This window comes from Hydra vulgaris, chromosome 01 (assembly GCF_038396675.1).
Source record: "Hydra vulgaris chromosome 01, alternate assembly HydraT2T_AEP".
In the NCBI taxonomy this organism is placed as follows: domain Eukaryota; kingdom Metazoa; phylum Cnidaria; class Hydrozoa; order Anthoathecata; family Hydridae; genus Hydra; species Hydra vulgaris.
The window spans coordinates 54492453-54508022 of NC_088920.1; the positions used below are offsets into that span (position 1 = coordinate 54492453).

Below are 15570 nucleotides of genomic sequence, written 5' to 3' on the forward strand. Positions count from 1 at the left end.
GAGAGCCTGACAAGTGGCAAGTTGGAAGCTCTTTAATACAATGAAAATCCTCACTAGACATTTTATTTTGTTCAATAAAAGGAGAGCTTTAACAATGCATTATTAAAAGTTTTGACCCCGAAAACCTTTGTCAAAAGTATGACAGTCGCTAAATTTTGATCTTATGATATAGTTTCTTAATAAAATTCTTTTAAAGCAGATTTTAATTGACGTGCATCTGGATTATTATTGAAACTTTTTTTTAACAAATACAAGCAAATTATAAACCAATGTGATTTTGTGAAATTTTATTAGTCAAAGTAAATTTATAAATATTCTCAAGTCTTGATAAAGGTTAAGTGCTAAATCTTCAAAAATCGTGGTTGCTACAATAAAACCAGCACAAATGTCTTTCATCTGTTTTCAATAAAAGATGTTCTTGATATAGCTGATAACTTATTTAAGTACATTACAGATGTTCTCAACCCAATTTGATGCTTAATTCAGAAACAGGTTTCTTCAATCCCTTTTTAAAAAAGTTTTTAGAGTTTAATAAATCAAAAAAACTGTCTGAAGGTTCTAATATAATTAACTGTGCCTTGAACATAATAGAAAAGTTGGATGACCAGAAACCATCAAAAATTCAGTAGCATTTGCAACTGAATCACTTTTTGTGCTGCAATTTTAACATTCACTTTTGTAACTTAAAAAGTTAATGTGATATATATATATATATATATATATATATATATACATATATATATATATATATATATATATATATATATATATATATATATAAATATATATATATATGTATATATACATATATATATGTATATATATATATATGTATATATATATATATATATATATATATATATATGTATATATACATATATATATATATATATATATATATATATATATATATATATATATATATGTATACATACATATATATATGTATATATATATATATATATATATATATATATATGTATATATATATATATATATATATATATATATATATATAGATAAATAGATATATATATATATATATATATATATATATATATATATATATAATATATATATATATATATATATATATATATATGTATACATAAACTAGTAAAAAACACTTATCTAACTTTTATCTTCGACTTGAAGTTTCACCATTGCTGGATCATCAGGAAGCTTCCTGATGATCCAGCAATGGTGAAACTTCAAGTCGAAGATAAAAGTTAGATAAGTGTTTTTTACTAATTTATTAATGCTCTGTTCTTTAAGAACATTGAGCACTCTATTTGTAAAATACACTAACATAATTTACATATATGTATACATATATATATATATATGTATACATATATATATATATATGTAAATATAAATATATATATATATGTGTGTATATATAAATATATATATACAGTGTCGGACAAAACGAGTGCAACCAAATAATGCTAATTAAGTTTCTTTATATAAAAGTGCCACATTTTTCAATTTAGAGAAATAACTATGCAACTGTTTAGAGACAAAGTTCTTCAAGTTTTTATCATCACAAAGTTCATTTTTTGTACCCGAAAATTATTAAATTAATTAAAAGTATTAAAAAAAGTTGATTTCCTTTTGACAAAATAAATGCAACACAACAAAATGTTGACCAAGCTGTATTTCACTTTTAATATTTCGTGCCGAATCCTTTGTTGTCGATCACAGCCTTGCATCTTGGAGGCATAGATTCGATCAGGTGGTCAATAAAACTTTGTGGAATCGCTGCCCAGGCCTTTTTGATTTGTTCAAACAGTTGATCCTTATAAAAAACACATTCACGATTAATACTGCGGTTGACGATCTCCCACAGGTTCTCGATAGGGTTGAGATCCGGAGATTGAGGCGGCCAATCCATCACCGATAGGTTGGTGTCTTGAAACCACTGCTTGACTACTTTTGCTGTGTGTTTCAAATCGTTGTCTTGCTGAAAAACCCATTTTATTGGCATATTCCATTCAGCATAAGGTAACATAACATCTTTCAGGATATTTTTATACATGAAACGGTTCATTATTCCATCGTTTCGATGTATTGGACCTAGACCGTTAGCAGAAAAACACCCCCAGACCAATACATTGCCTCCACCATGTTTCACGGTCTTATGGCAGTAACGTAAATCGAGGCGTTTTCAGGCCGGTCGACGTACACGGCAAATGCCATCGCTCCCGATGATGTTAAACTTCGATTCATCACTGAACAGGACAGTTCCCCATTTCTGCACATTCCAGTCAATATTAGATGTAGCAAACACGAGGTTTTTTTTCTGATTTTTTAGTAAAATCAGCGATTTCTTTGCAGGGTGTCGAGAAAACAATCCGGCTTCAACAGCACGTCGTCTGATTGTTCGGTCCGATACAGGCAGCTCTAATTGCTTTTGTATCTCGACTGATGTCATCCAGAGATCCTTCTTGAAAGATCTGACGATCATAGAATCCTCTCTAAAAGTGGTGGAACGTGGTCTTCCACCTTTGTTATCTGCTGCCAACTTCCCCTTAGAACGATATTTGGAACATAGTCTTGATACGGTCCATTTTTTTACGCGATATTTATCACAAATACTTTTTTGTGACATTCCACTTACATAATCTCCAATAGTTTTCTTTCTTAGTTCCGATCACAGACTGTGGGGAGCCATTTTTGCACTTGAAGTCATAAAAATAATAAAAATAAATAATCACGCTTCTCAATTCTTACCGTATTACATTTACCTTGTGATGATACAATAATACTCTGTGGAACACAACGTCTTGTTTGGATGTGGACTGTATTGATGTAATGAAGCACTTGTTGTATTTCACTTCTTGTATTGATGTTCTTCGATAAAACACTTTGATAACTCACTTCAATAAACTCTCTTGATAATACTGACTGATTGACTTCTATATACTGACTGAATTACATGTCGATTTACATGTCTCTTATATAGTAAATTGAAGCTGTGTGAACCTGTTCTGGAAGATTCTAGATGCTTTTTTACGATGTTTCTTGAAGTTTCTGGGTGCGTCTGGATGCTTCTGAATGTTTCTGGATACTTCTGGATGCTACTGGATGCTTCTAGATGCTTTTTCTGGAAACTTCTGGAAGTTTCTGCATTCTTCTGGAAATTTCTGGATACTTCCTTTAATTATTAAAAAATCTCCGTGACGTTGACACGGACCAGACTTAAGAAAACAAACCAAAAGAGTTGCACTTGTTTTGTCCGCTGCAAAATGCCACTTGTCAACAAAATTTTGCCTGTGTGCTGTCACCTGTCAGCTGATTGCTCATGTCATTGCATGCTATGACTCCAGACTCCTGAACTGTTTGCTGTGGTAGTAAAGTTCGTTTCGTTTTTAAGACATGTAAAATTAGGAACACTTTTTAGCATAGTTCGATGTTGGCAAATGTTTTGTCCAATACTGTATATATATATGTATATATACAACGAAGTTTTGTATAACTCTTATAACAATTTATATTTTCTTTTGAACCGAAACTTTAAATTAATACTAATGTATAGACAGTTTTTGTTTTCAATAATGTCCACAATTTTTAATTTTATTTATTGATTTTCATCAAATTTAACTTTTTCATAAATAGGGACAATTCCAACTAAGAAATTTGTTAACCAATATCACAACTAAGAAAAAACTCATTATAAAAGATACCACACTAAATATAATCTCAACGTCAATAAAAAACATGGTTTCATTCCTAAAAAATGTTGCATCACAAACTTTTTAAAGAAAAAACATTTTACGGCTAAAATGTTTTTGAAGATGCAACAAATAAAAAATTGTTTCTTGAATTAGCTAAAGTTTTAGTTGATATTTTGATTAATTGCGAAATAAATTTACATCAATAAACAATGAGTATTTATCATATTATCAAAATTTTGAATGCGATATGCACGTCTGTTGAGATGGGAAACCTTTAAAAAACTTGGCTAAAAATTACGAAAATTATATCATTATTTCACAATTATATCATTATATCATTATCTTGAAGTTACTATTTTGTAATATCTTATAAAAACCGTTAACGTACTTTATTCCTTAAGTAAAAAAATAATAACGATGTAATGCACACGACAGAATGTCACGCGTCTCTATTAAATTTGATGCACAGCCCCCCCTAGATGCAGTGTTGAGCTTTCGACAATAGACCGTTGTCGTTGCAGAGCTTCATGATTTAAAAAGAGATTTGCAGTAGATCACTGCTAATGGTATAGCCATTAGCAGTGATCTACTGCAGCAGCGCTATTGCAAGGGATGCAAGGGACCGCAGCAGCGCAATTGCAAGGGATATGAGATTGCATTCCCTCATTGTCTTTTAATTTTTTTTCAACTAGCTCTTTAAGCTTATTCTAAACGACTGCTTGAATGATTTTAGCTTTAATAAATTGCACTTTACTCATGTTTGATGTCTGAATTTTGGCATTTGATCTAGATGTTCAACAATAAATGAGACTGAAAATAGTTACTAAATTGAAACAAAATTTCTTGCTTGTTTTTAGTTGATTTTCCAGTGTCCTCCTCAAGTGAGTGCATAGTTTTATTTTATTTTTCTTATATTTAACTTGGATAAGAATTCGTTTCGGAACCTAGTTGAAGCATGATGTAATCTTATGCACGTAGCTGATGGTTGCTTCTTTCACCATCTTGCTGACTCTTTAGCATGCTTATATTACATCATATGTCCATCTAGCGGCTTTTAGGTATTTGCGTCATAGTACTTCGTTCCTGCTCAAAGCAGCTATTTATAAAAAGTAATATGGTTGCTTGAACATGCTTTTCCAGTCGAAGGCTAATATTTGTGCTGAGATAAGATATAGTTTGCTCTAATCCATATTTAACTTACTTTGTTGTTGTCAGTAATGTGGGCTTCGTTTGTTACATATGAACCAGTTATGAAGAAGCGTACTTCATCTGCTGGTGTGTGGCCTATTGAGTCGCCTTTATGTAATTTAATGATTCGGTCTCGCTTGTCTACAATAATTAAGTCAAGTGTGTTTTTTTGCTGCTTTTTTCTATTTCCTTGATACGCATAATAAGTTACTGTTTGTGTAAGGAAGTTCAGGTTGTTAGAACATCATGACATTTTTATGTTTATGTTGAACATAGACAACTGTTGCTGATGCACCGTCCTACTCAAGCTCGTATGTTTTGTGGCAGACATTGAAGTTGCTTTAGAATAATATGAATAAGCTTATCCGTTTTAAGATGTTTTTAATTGGTTGTTTTTATTGGTTTGTGTCGCTTATGTGTGAACGATTAATGCAACTCAAAGTAATTTTCTTCTTGCCAAACATTACAACCCATCATACATGCTCTATGTCCTTCAAGTTCAATTGTTTATTTTTATTTTAGCTACTGGAATAATGTTTTTTACATATATTACCACAACTCCTCCATACTCTCTCTGTTTTTGTTGTGTAGAACCATGTGTCGGTGAACCACGTGTCTTTTTTAGTACCATTGAGAGAGCGCAAATTATATGCTTAAAAAATGGTTTGTTTGCAATTACCTATAATTTTGGTAGTAAAGAATTAAGGATAAGGTGTATTAAAGCAGGATTAGGGAGGTTTAGGCTGGAGTCATGCTTGATTTGGCCAGCGTGGCGGCAAAGGTTACAACATAGTTGAGATTAGGGCAAATGCTGGCGGCGGTAGTTTATTTGATTTCCTTAAAATAATCATTTGTTATCTAAATACCCTTCTTTGTTTAATGGATTGTGCAATATCGATGCATTGTGCAAAATTCAATACGTTTGAGAATGATTCAATTGTACGGCCTATCAAAAAATTATATTATAGCTGGAGTAAGAACGCAGAAAAACTGCGTCATTTTTCAAGAAACAGTATTAGTAGAAACATATTTTTGAATCGCAAAATAAAAATAGTATCAAAAAAACTTTAAAATTTTATGAAAAAATATCTTTGAAACTTGTTAACAGAATTTCCTATTTTTACCGATTTAAACTTTTTTTTATTGTAAAATTTTTATACATATGTTAGTATATATCTTAAAAAACTCTGTTTCTATTATTTATATTCATTAATACCCATTTATATGTTGCATTTACAAAAACAAAAGCTTTTTGTAGTTTGATTTTCAAAGTTGATAAACATCGGGTGCAAGGTGTCATTTATATCTTTTGTCAGGTTATAATACTCTGACAAAAGTTATTAGATTATTATAAACCTTGCTGTTTGGGTTAAGATTATCTAAGTAAAGTGATAATCCATATATATATATATACATTTATATATACTAGCTGAAGTGACCCGTAAAAAAACGGGTTTTTGTTAGTCTTTTTCATACCAACTTTTTCCATACTTTTCCTAATATAAATATCCTTGCTTTCAGAACCCATAAAATATGGGTCTTTGCCAAACCTACCATTTTTATACTTATCTATTCTACACCGATCATTTATATACCTATTATTTGTTTACTTCAATATTTTTACGTAAAATAATTCATTTTGAAAAATTGATTTAAGAGCAAAAAAATTAACAGGCGCACCTTTTTCTCAAACCTAGAGCTTATAAGAGATTTATAATTAGGTTTGTTTTCCTCCTTAACGCATATTATTGATAGCTCAGTGGTTTAGTGCGCTGTCATCAGTGTCTTTTCGGGAGATTTAGGATCTTCACTAATAAATTTTAAATGTTTTTCAATCTTGCTCTATTTATAGCAATTTTTATAGCAAAATTTTTATTTAAATGTATATCTGTAACGTTCAAAAGTTTTCCCATTTTTATAGATTTATTATACATGACTTTTTTGATTTGTTTATTTTTGAAATTTATCCTTGCGTAATTTATGGACGATTTCTAATCTAAAAGTTAAGCCAAAAAATAATGAAGTATACTATTTTGATGGTTATCTAAACTCCGTCGCTGTTGCGCACTCGGTTTAGAATGTATAACGGGGGCGTGGTAAAATTGCTGTAAAACTCTAAATATCCTTATTGTATCAGTATTAAATAGTTTTAACTTTTAATTAATTTTAAAAGTAATAAATTTAATAAAATGGTTTAATTTAAATATAAAACTAGAGTTTTCAAATATGCTCTTGCTTTTTAAACCCCCTTACATTTTAAAAAAAGCTAAGGTTGCCTCGGGGCAAGTTCAAATCATTAGGTTGCTACTTTTTAATCTTTTTTTATTTAAAATGCAAAACAAAACAACTTTATAGTTCTATAGATTTTATATTCAGGAGCGGATCCAGGCTGTATCAAGTGTAGCAATGGCTACTGTCAATTCAGTTTTTATTTTTTTATTTTTTACATACATTTTTTTGTTTTTTTTTCATGCAAAAGAAAAAAATGATTTAAATAAGATGTAGAGGTTATAAGTAGTCAAAATGCTTCATAAACAAAAATGTATTCATAATCAAAGCCATGTTAAGTGTGTTATGGGAATATTTCATTTGGAAAAATAGATTGCTTCACTAAAAAACCCATGTTTTTAACGGGTTTTGTTTCACATGCCCATAAATTTTTGAAAACAAGCATATCAACTTAACTTGAAATGGGAGTTAAATAAAATGGCAAATCAACTGTAGCATAAGTCTAATTGTCATGTTTTGAAACAACTCTATACATGCCCCTGAAAATTTATTGTACATTGAGGCTATTTAGCTGCAATATTTTTTTAACAAGGTGGTCCTACGGAGTGACTAAAACTCATCAAGCGAGAACCTGAAGCAAAAAAAACTGTGTTGCAAATACAGAAATTTTGTTAAATATCCACTTTCTGTTTATAAAACTTTATTTAATGAAGTGAGTAGCAATCATTAAATGAAAAGCTTTTATAGTTATAAAAACTAAATTAAGTTGCACCGTCTGTTGGTTTGTTTATTTAGCCTATAATGAAAATGGTGAGATTTGTTTATGTTTATAAAAATGATGAAATGTGTTTATTGCTGTTCAACGAGTTATTTATCATTGAAGAAGTCAAATGGTTTAAAAACGTTTTAAAAAATTTATGGATTTCCCAGAAACAAAGAGTAGAAAACATGTTGAATAGAATGTTTACCTAATGCGAGTTATAAAAAGTCTAGCAGAACTTTATTATATGATCTGATCGACATCAAAACTTCAAAAAGGTTAAACTAAAAAAACACTTTGCACAATTTTCATCACAGATATTTTTGTTTGAAAAAAATCTGAGAGGAACATTGCAAGGAACTTTCTACTTTTTACTTTGAAAATTTCTACTAAAAGCAATTATTCTCTGTGACAAGGTGTATGTTACAAAAATGTTATTGTATCAGTAAGTTTTTGCTTTTGAAAAACCAATGATATAAATTTCTCCTTCGAAATGTGTTTTAGATTTTATGAAAATTTGTAGTACAAGTTTGATGTCCTAAATTTCTTTTGAAAATGTTTTAATAACATTTATTTAAGTTTATAATTAGTAAGAGAGTCAAATAGCAAAGCAAAGGCAATTATATGTGATAAAAATCTAACTCTAACATTTAATGAAAAACTTTGGTTATTTACTGATGGAACTCTTTTGTTGTTTGACTTTTCCACGTTATCAAAAACATACAAAATAATGGACTAAGAAAGCAAAACTTTTTTTTCTGATAATACTAACAATGTTCTTCTAATTCACCTTGAAACTTCTCAAACGTTAACAAGACTGGTGGTTTTATTAAATTTGATGTCATATAATCAAAAACTTTTAATCTAAAAAGTATGGGCATACATTTTAGGTTCAATAATGATTAAAAAGCTTTCTCAGAGATCTAAATAATAAACAAAGAAAGTTTATTTTTGATTTTTGCGATACAGCATTATGCATGAAAAAATCAGAAAATAAGCATAAAATATCAATACATGTCATATTTTATTAGGCATTTCAAAAATAGTATTGCTAATTAAAACGCTATTAAGAGAAACACTTTTGTTACAAATATGTTGTGTAAGGAAAATTTGTTACAGAATTACTTGATAAAAAATTTAGAAATTTAAAAAGACATATTTTTAAGTATTTTTTGAACCAAAGAAGTCTCTTGTTTACATTAGCACGTGTTTTGAAATTATGATTTACTTAACGAATATGATATTTTGACCAGAATATTGTATTACTTTTTAAACTTTGGTCACTACCCAAATACATTTGAAATTGGTGGATTAAAAAGTCTTTTTAGCAATACCGTTTAATGGCTTTTCTTCAACTTGATTAAGTATAAAGTTTGTTTAACTTCCATATTCAATACTTTTATGCTTTAATGCATTACTTAATTGAAATTGAGTGTTATCATCACAAAATATTTTCCTATATTAATTTATAAAAAACCACTGAAAACTATCTACACCAAAATCAAACAAAGTTTGATTTTGGTGTAGACCATATTAAGTTTGTCTTGTTAAGTTGACATTTATTCATTGGTGCTTTTGTTTTTATTATTTGCTGAGATTTGTTAATTGTATCGTTGGTAAATATAATATGCCTGAAGTTTGTGGTGTTCGGATTATAAAAGCATTCCTTATTTATTTAAAGCAATATATTTTTATTGAAAATTTTTGTTACTTTAGTTTTTATTTTTTATATGATTTGAAACCTGTTCCTTTTTTTTCATTTTTTGACAAAAAGTTTGTTGTAATGAAGAAATGAAGACTATTATTATAAAAATGAAAATATTTATAGAATTTTTCATGAACTTATATTAATCGTTTATCTTATAATCGTTTAACTTATATTACAGTTTCTATTTTAATATTCAGATATTTTACATTTTTAAGTAAGCCACTAAATAAAGCATAACGTTTTTAAAAAAAATGTAACTACATTAGGCAAAATTGAATTTTAAACAAGTTTAGATTGATTTTGTCGTTTTCATATTCAAATATATCGTTTTTACTTAATATTGTTAACAAGAAGAAAAATATACATATTTAAACAGTACAACTATACAAGTGGAAGGGGACCTCATGTATCACTATAACCCACTGCACATCCAAAGCTAGCGCAATTGGTGTGTTATACCCTTTCCCAACCACTATCAATGAATTTTAGTTCATAATGTCTGCAAATTTAGCTCTTTTAGACCAACAAATCAGCATATGTAGAACATATAGTACAGTTGGTATTTTGGACTTTTAGTACTGTTGGCTATTGTGAAAAGCAACGATCATTTTTTTTTAGACAAAAAAATATTTATGGCATTTTTGCTACAGTCAATAAAAATCCTGGATCCGCCCCTGATATTCTATATATATACATGTTGCATACTCATTTTCCTTGCACGAACTCAACTTAGTTGTAAAAAACATAAAATGTACAATTAAAATAACATAAGTATCTCAACCATGATACATTCGTAACAAACATGTTTTTAGAATTTTTAGCATTTTTAAAAATCTTTCCGTTTATTAAAGTGTATAATATTGTTACATATGTTTGTATATAATCTCTACAAAACTTTACAAGTATTTTGTATTTTAAAACATCTAAAAACATTTTTTTTTTAAATTGCCAGTGGTAGGACTGAAACCTTGGGTTTTTGTTTAGAACCTCTGCGCTCTATCAACTTGGCAACGCTGAAACGTTAACTAACGAAATATTAAAACTAAAAAATAGTTTTTGTTAGCGGAAATAAATGGTTTAGATCAAAATAAGGAGATGTTTACACAATGCAATTTTCAGGTGAAAGTCTAACTTTAAATCTGTATGTATATAAAGCCAATCTCTATAAATCTTAACAAATAAACTTTTACTTTATATTGTCTTCAAATACAGTGCGTTTTGTAATTCACAGTCACTTTCAGAAATCTATGATCATAAATTCATACTCATAAATTGCTGTATTTATTTATGTCTAAATTTAAGCAACTTTTTCTTAATTTATTTATTTACAATAAATGTTTTTTAATTAATTAATTAATTTATTGATTAATTTTTTTTTTATACAATTATTTCGAGATGGCTGACCAGAGAGAATATACAATTGAGTATCGTGTTTTGGCCTCTGTATGGTATTATGAGAGCGACCAGTTTGTTTCAGCAGTGAAGACCAAATTATGTGAACGGTTTGACTGTGAACCACCTCGTGCAGAATATATTAAATTGTGGTCAGAAAAATTATTCCAAACTGTATCCATTCTTGACAAACATCATCCTGGTCGTCCAAATAAACGTGGTGACACACACAACACAGTGCAGCAATCAGTTCAAGAGAATCCCAAGGCATCATTAAGGTAGGTCTCCATTTACTTTTATTTATTGAATCAATACAATATTATTTATTAAACTATTACTTTCATTATTTTATTTTCCAGTCAAAGATCAGAGGAGCTTAACATGTCCCGAACGACTTTGTGGCTAACACCGAGAGATCTGGGCTTCAGAAGTTGGAAGCCAGTCAAAGTACAATTCTTAAGTGAAGCTGATTATGAAACACGAGTAACTTCTTGTCAGGAAGTATTGAATACGTATAATGATGCCAGACGTCGTGACAATATTTTTTTCAGTGATGATCGTGCTTTTTATGCAGAAGGTAAAGGATCACAAATCTGCATGTGGAGCAAGGCAAACCCACATTTTTATGAACAAATTGCCCATCATCCGCCAACAGTTATGGCATGGGCAGCAATGTCTGCAAAGTACTTGATACGGCCGTTTTTCATGGAGGGTTCCAAACAACTGATTCTTATATTCAGCTTTTGCAGACACAGCTTTTGCCAGCTCTAAGCAAAAGCTGTGCCTGCAAAATGAAAAACGCATGCCTGCAAATAAAAAACCCATTTTGCTTTCTTCATATTTGCGCACGATGGAGCACCTTGCTCACACTGCCCTAAAAACGAGGAAATTTCTGAATCAAAATTTTGCAGATCGCTGGGCAGGTAAATTTGGACCGACCCCATGGCATCAAGGTAGCCCAGATCTTTCTTCCTGCAAAAATGCTCTGTGGGGGACTCAAAAACCGAAAATTGTTAGGTAGAAGGTGAAAACCAAAAAAGAATTGAAAACAGTGATTCAACAAGCATTTGCGACGTGCCTGTATCTGTGTTGCATTCTATTAATAACCGCACTTTCCGTAGACTCTATCTATGTATTGAAAAGAATGGATTGCAAGTTCATCCATTTGATCCATGTATTCCTGTGTATATATATATATATATATACATATATATATATATATGTATATATACATATATATATATATATATATATATATATATATATATATATATATATATATATATATTTAATTTAATTTGACAATTGACAAATAAATCTGGTTAAAAAAATTCTTACTTTTTTTGGTGAAAAAGGACGTAAAACATTCATGACCTGGATTTTGAATATAACTGAAGAAAAAAATTAGTTGAAATTGATGACATTGTTGTTAAAAACCAATTTGAAAGATTCAAAAAATACTGTCTATCAAAGAGAATTCTGTTTTTTTTAATTCATTTTCAAATAATTTGTTGTTAATAAAGTGTTTTTAACTTTTAAAAAGTTCAAATTATAAAAGGAAATCAAAAATATGAGAGTTTTACATTTAAACATAAAAGACAGTATATTAAAAATATTCAATTGTTATATATTAAAATTATTCATTTAAATTAAAAGTAGCTTGGCATGATAAAAACGTTGTTTGAAAACTTTCGCAAGCAGTATTAGCATAGTTTAGATCAGATTTAATGAAAGAGTGGTGAAGCTGGATTAAAGTTTATTTAACATGCTTTTACTCTTTTAAATTGCACGTCATCTTTGAAAAGAGAAGATAAGTCACTAAGTAGATGTTTTTTATTGCTTGGATGAATAGAGAACATTTTGTTTTTTGAATATTAAGAGAAAGTTTATTTAATTCCAAGTTCATATTATGAAATATTGTCCTTACATTACTATGAGATAAAAAACCAAATCGTGCTGCCAGCAGAGCATAACATAATTGCCATTAAATTAGTTGCTTCATAGAGATCATTCATGTAAATAAGAAATAGTAGAGGTCCTCGGACAGATCCTTGAGGTAGCCCGCATGTTGACACCTTTAATTTTCTATAGCTTAAATAACTTTTTAATAGCTTCAAAACCTTGCCAGATAAAGTTTTTTAAGTAGAACTTTATGCTATAGGTATTATAGTATTAAAAAGATTCTTGGAAGGTGATGGTCTTTTCAGTGATAAAAGCAAATGGGAATCTGTTTGGGTTTCTGCTATTGGTGTGTTGGTAAGTACTACTTATAGTTATTCCTGCCATAACTAGATTATTAATTAAATTTTTTCTACCTTATGTATCCATTAACTAATGCAAATTTATACGTAAACACAACAAACAAGTTCCCTTGTTTCTTTCTTGTAAGTGGGAAGGCTCGGGTTGAAAGTGTAATACTTTTTCTTCCCATGTGTCAAATTTACCACGGGCATTAATCGTTCAAATTATACAAACTAATTTTAGAATAAAAGAATTGGACTGTACTGTAAAATTAATTAAAACTAAATAAAGAATAAACATGAAAAGCGAATATTTTTATTAAACCATTTAAGGTAAATTAAATATAAAACAAATATTTACATTAAGTTAGTTACATATAAATGGTTAAGCGCCAAACCAGCCTAAACAACAAAGTTAAAAAAAATTAGTTTATATTAAAAAATAATTTAATTAGTGTTTCTTTGCAAACACCAAAATACTATAATTAAAATTTACTTTACTATTACTTTTAATTTTTTCGGTTTAGTGGCTTTTGTTAAAGACTTTTAAACTTTGCGTCAAATTATCTTATTTCAACATATTCGTTGTATAGCCTGGTTTAGTGTCAAGTCATCCGTATAAGCTCGATATAAAATGAGTAGGTATACCGCACTGTATAAACGTAATTTAAATATAAACAAAAGCTAAACGAATATTTTCAATAAACCGTTCAAAATTGAAATAAAATATAAACTAAAAACAAAACGAATACCATCACTAAACCGCACAACTAGAATAAAAAAAATTAAATACAAAACAAATATTTATAGCATTAATTTAAACTAAATTTAAACTAAATACTAAAAGAATAACTATACTAAAACGTATAACTAATTTGCGTATAAACTAAATATAAAACTATTGTCATAAATATACCATAAAAATTAAACTAAGTAAAAACAAATTATTTTACTAAACACTGTATAAATTGAACTAATTTTAAATTCCCCCGTATATTTGTATTTAAATACACCAAAGTTAGTTATAATATAAATATAAAACGAAGAACAGCATGAAAACATATTGACTAAATAGAAATTAAATATAGCACGAACAACTTTATCTAACCATATCAATATTACCATTTTGAACCAGATCATAAACCACATCAGATCACAGAATCAATTCCATCTGTGAGACATCCATGATACGCATTTATAATGTATGTTTACTTTGCTAATAACACAAAACAACTGGTATCCATTTATAAAACGAATGATTCTGCTCCACGCCTGACACTCTTGCGCATCCCATTTATGCTCTACTCTAACAACTTTTCATTCACATAACAATTAATGACATTTACTTTTCTCTGCTATTGTTTATTATTTCTGTTTTTTTCAGCTATCGTTTATTAATGTTTATATTTACCACATTTAACTATGATTAATTTTCTTCATTTCTTTTCTTAGAGGCTCTGTTTTGTATTACTTATTTATTATTTAGCCATTATATTAGCAACTGGGTGGCTCCTGATGTTACTTGGTTAAAGTTTCAAATCAATAACATTCATTTAGACATGGCTAAAAAGGTATTTGTAACATTTGCATGAATATAGATACGGACACTTCTAGAATTGAAATTGAAAAAGCTGGTAATTTTTTGTTTAATTTTTTCTCTGCTTCTTTTATTATTATATTTTTGTTATATATTTATATCTACTTTTAGATGTCATAATAAATTTTATAACAAATGTTGTTAATCTTGTTGTAAAATTGGTAAAAAAATTAAACTGGGGCTTATTGGTTTTAAGTAATGCGGTTTAAATAATCATTATGTTTAATAATTATATATTATTCATTTAAAATCTTGTTGTTATTGTTTATTATTTCAGAAAATGCATGTTTTAAAACCGAGTTTTAGTAAGAACCAAGTCCACATATTGATATCATAATAGAGTCATCTTCAAAAATAAAAGTATTTTAAGGTAAACAGTATAGTTTAGGTCAAAAATCTGGTTTTCTTAAATTACCGTTGGACGATGTGGAAGATGTAAAGAAAGCTCTGCATTAAACATTATTAAATCTTCTGAAGTTGAATACACAGGTAAAAAGTTGAAAAATTAAAGATTTCGAACTTTATAACTTTTTTAAACTGTTTTTGTTGTTGTTGTTGTCCTGTAATAATTTAATTTAATTCAATAATAAATCTAATAATTAAATTCAATAACAATTTAATAATAAATTGAAGTTGTCTTTTCAAGGCAACCACAACGTCTTTTTGAACTAAACAGGTGAAAAGCGACTGAGCTGCGTTCCTTCATACTTTTTTGTGTTTACAATGCACATAATCTTTTGCACATATACAATGATATGCAATTTTATAACACACCT

The 15570-nt window shown here is 28.7% G+C and overlaps 1 protein-coding gene across 26 annotated transcripts in view; it reads right to left on the reverse strand.

The window, feature by feature from the left end:
* The window catches only part of LOC136075442 (uncharacterized), a 131096-nt gene that overhangs the window by 110964 nt on the left and 4562 nt on the right, over positions 1 to 15570 (reverse strand). For 21 of the 26 annotated variants that reach the window (XM_065788653.1, XM_065788663.1, XM_065788667.1 and 18 more), the window contains exon 2: positions 12296 to 12348. The exons of 4 other annotated variants lie outside the window; for them this stretch is intronic. In XM_065788653.1, coding sequence (XP_065644725.1) covers positions 12296 to 12328 — 33 coding nt within the window. In that variant the 5' untranslated portion in view covers positions 12329 to 12348. Of the gene's footprint in view, positions 1 to 12295; positions 12349 to 13558; positions 13600 to 15570 lie in introns of all 26 variants that reach the window. One more of the 26 variants, XM_065788651.1, reaches the window with a different exon arrangement.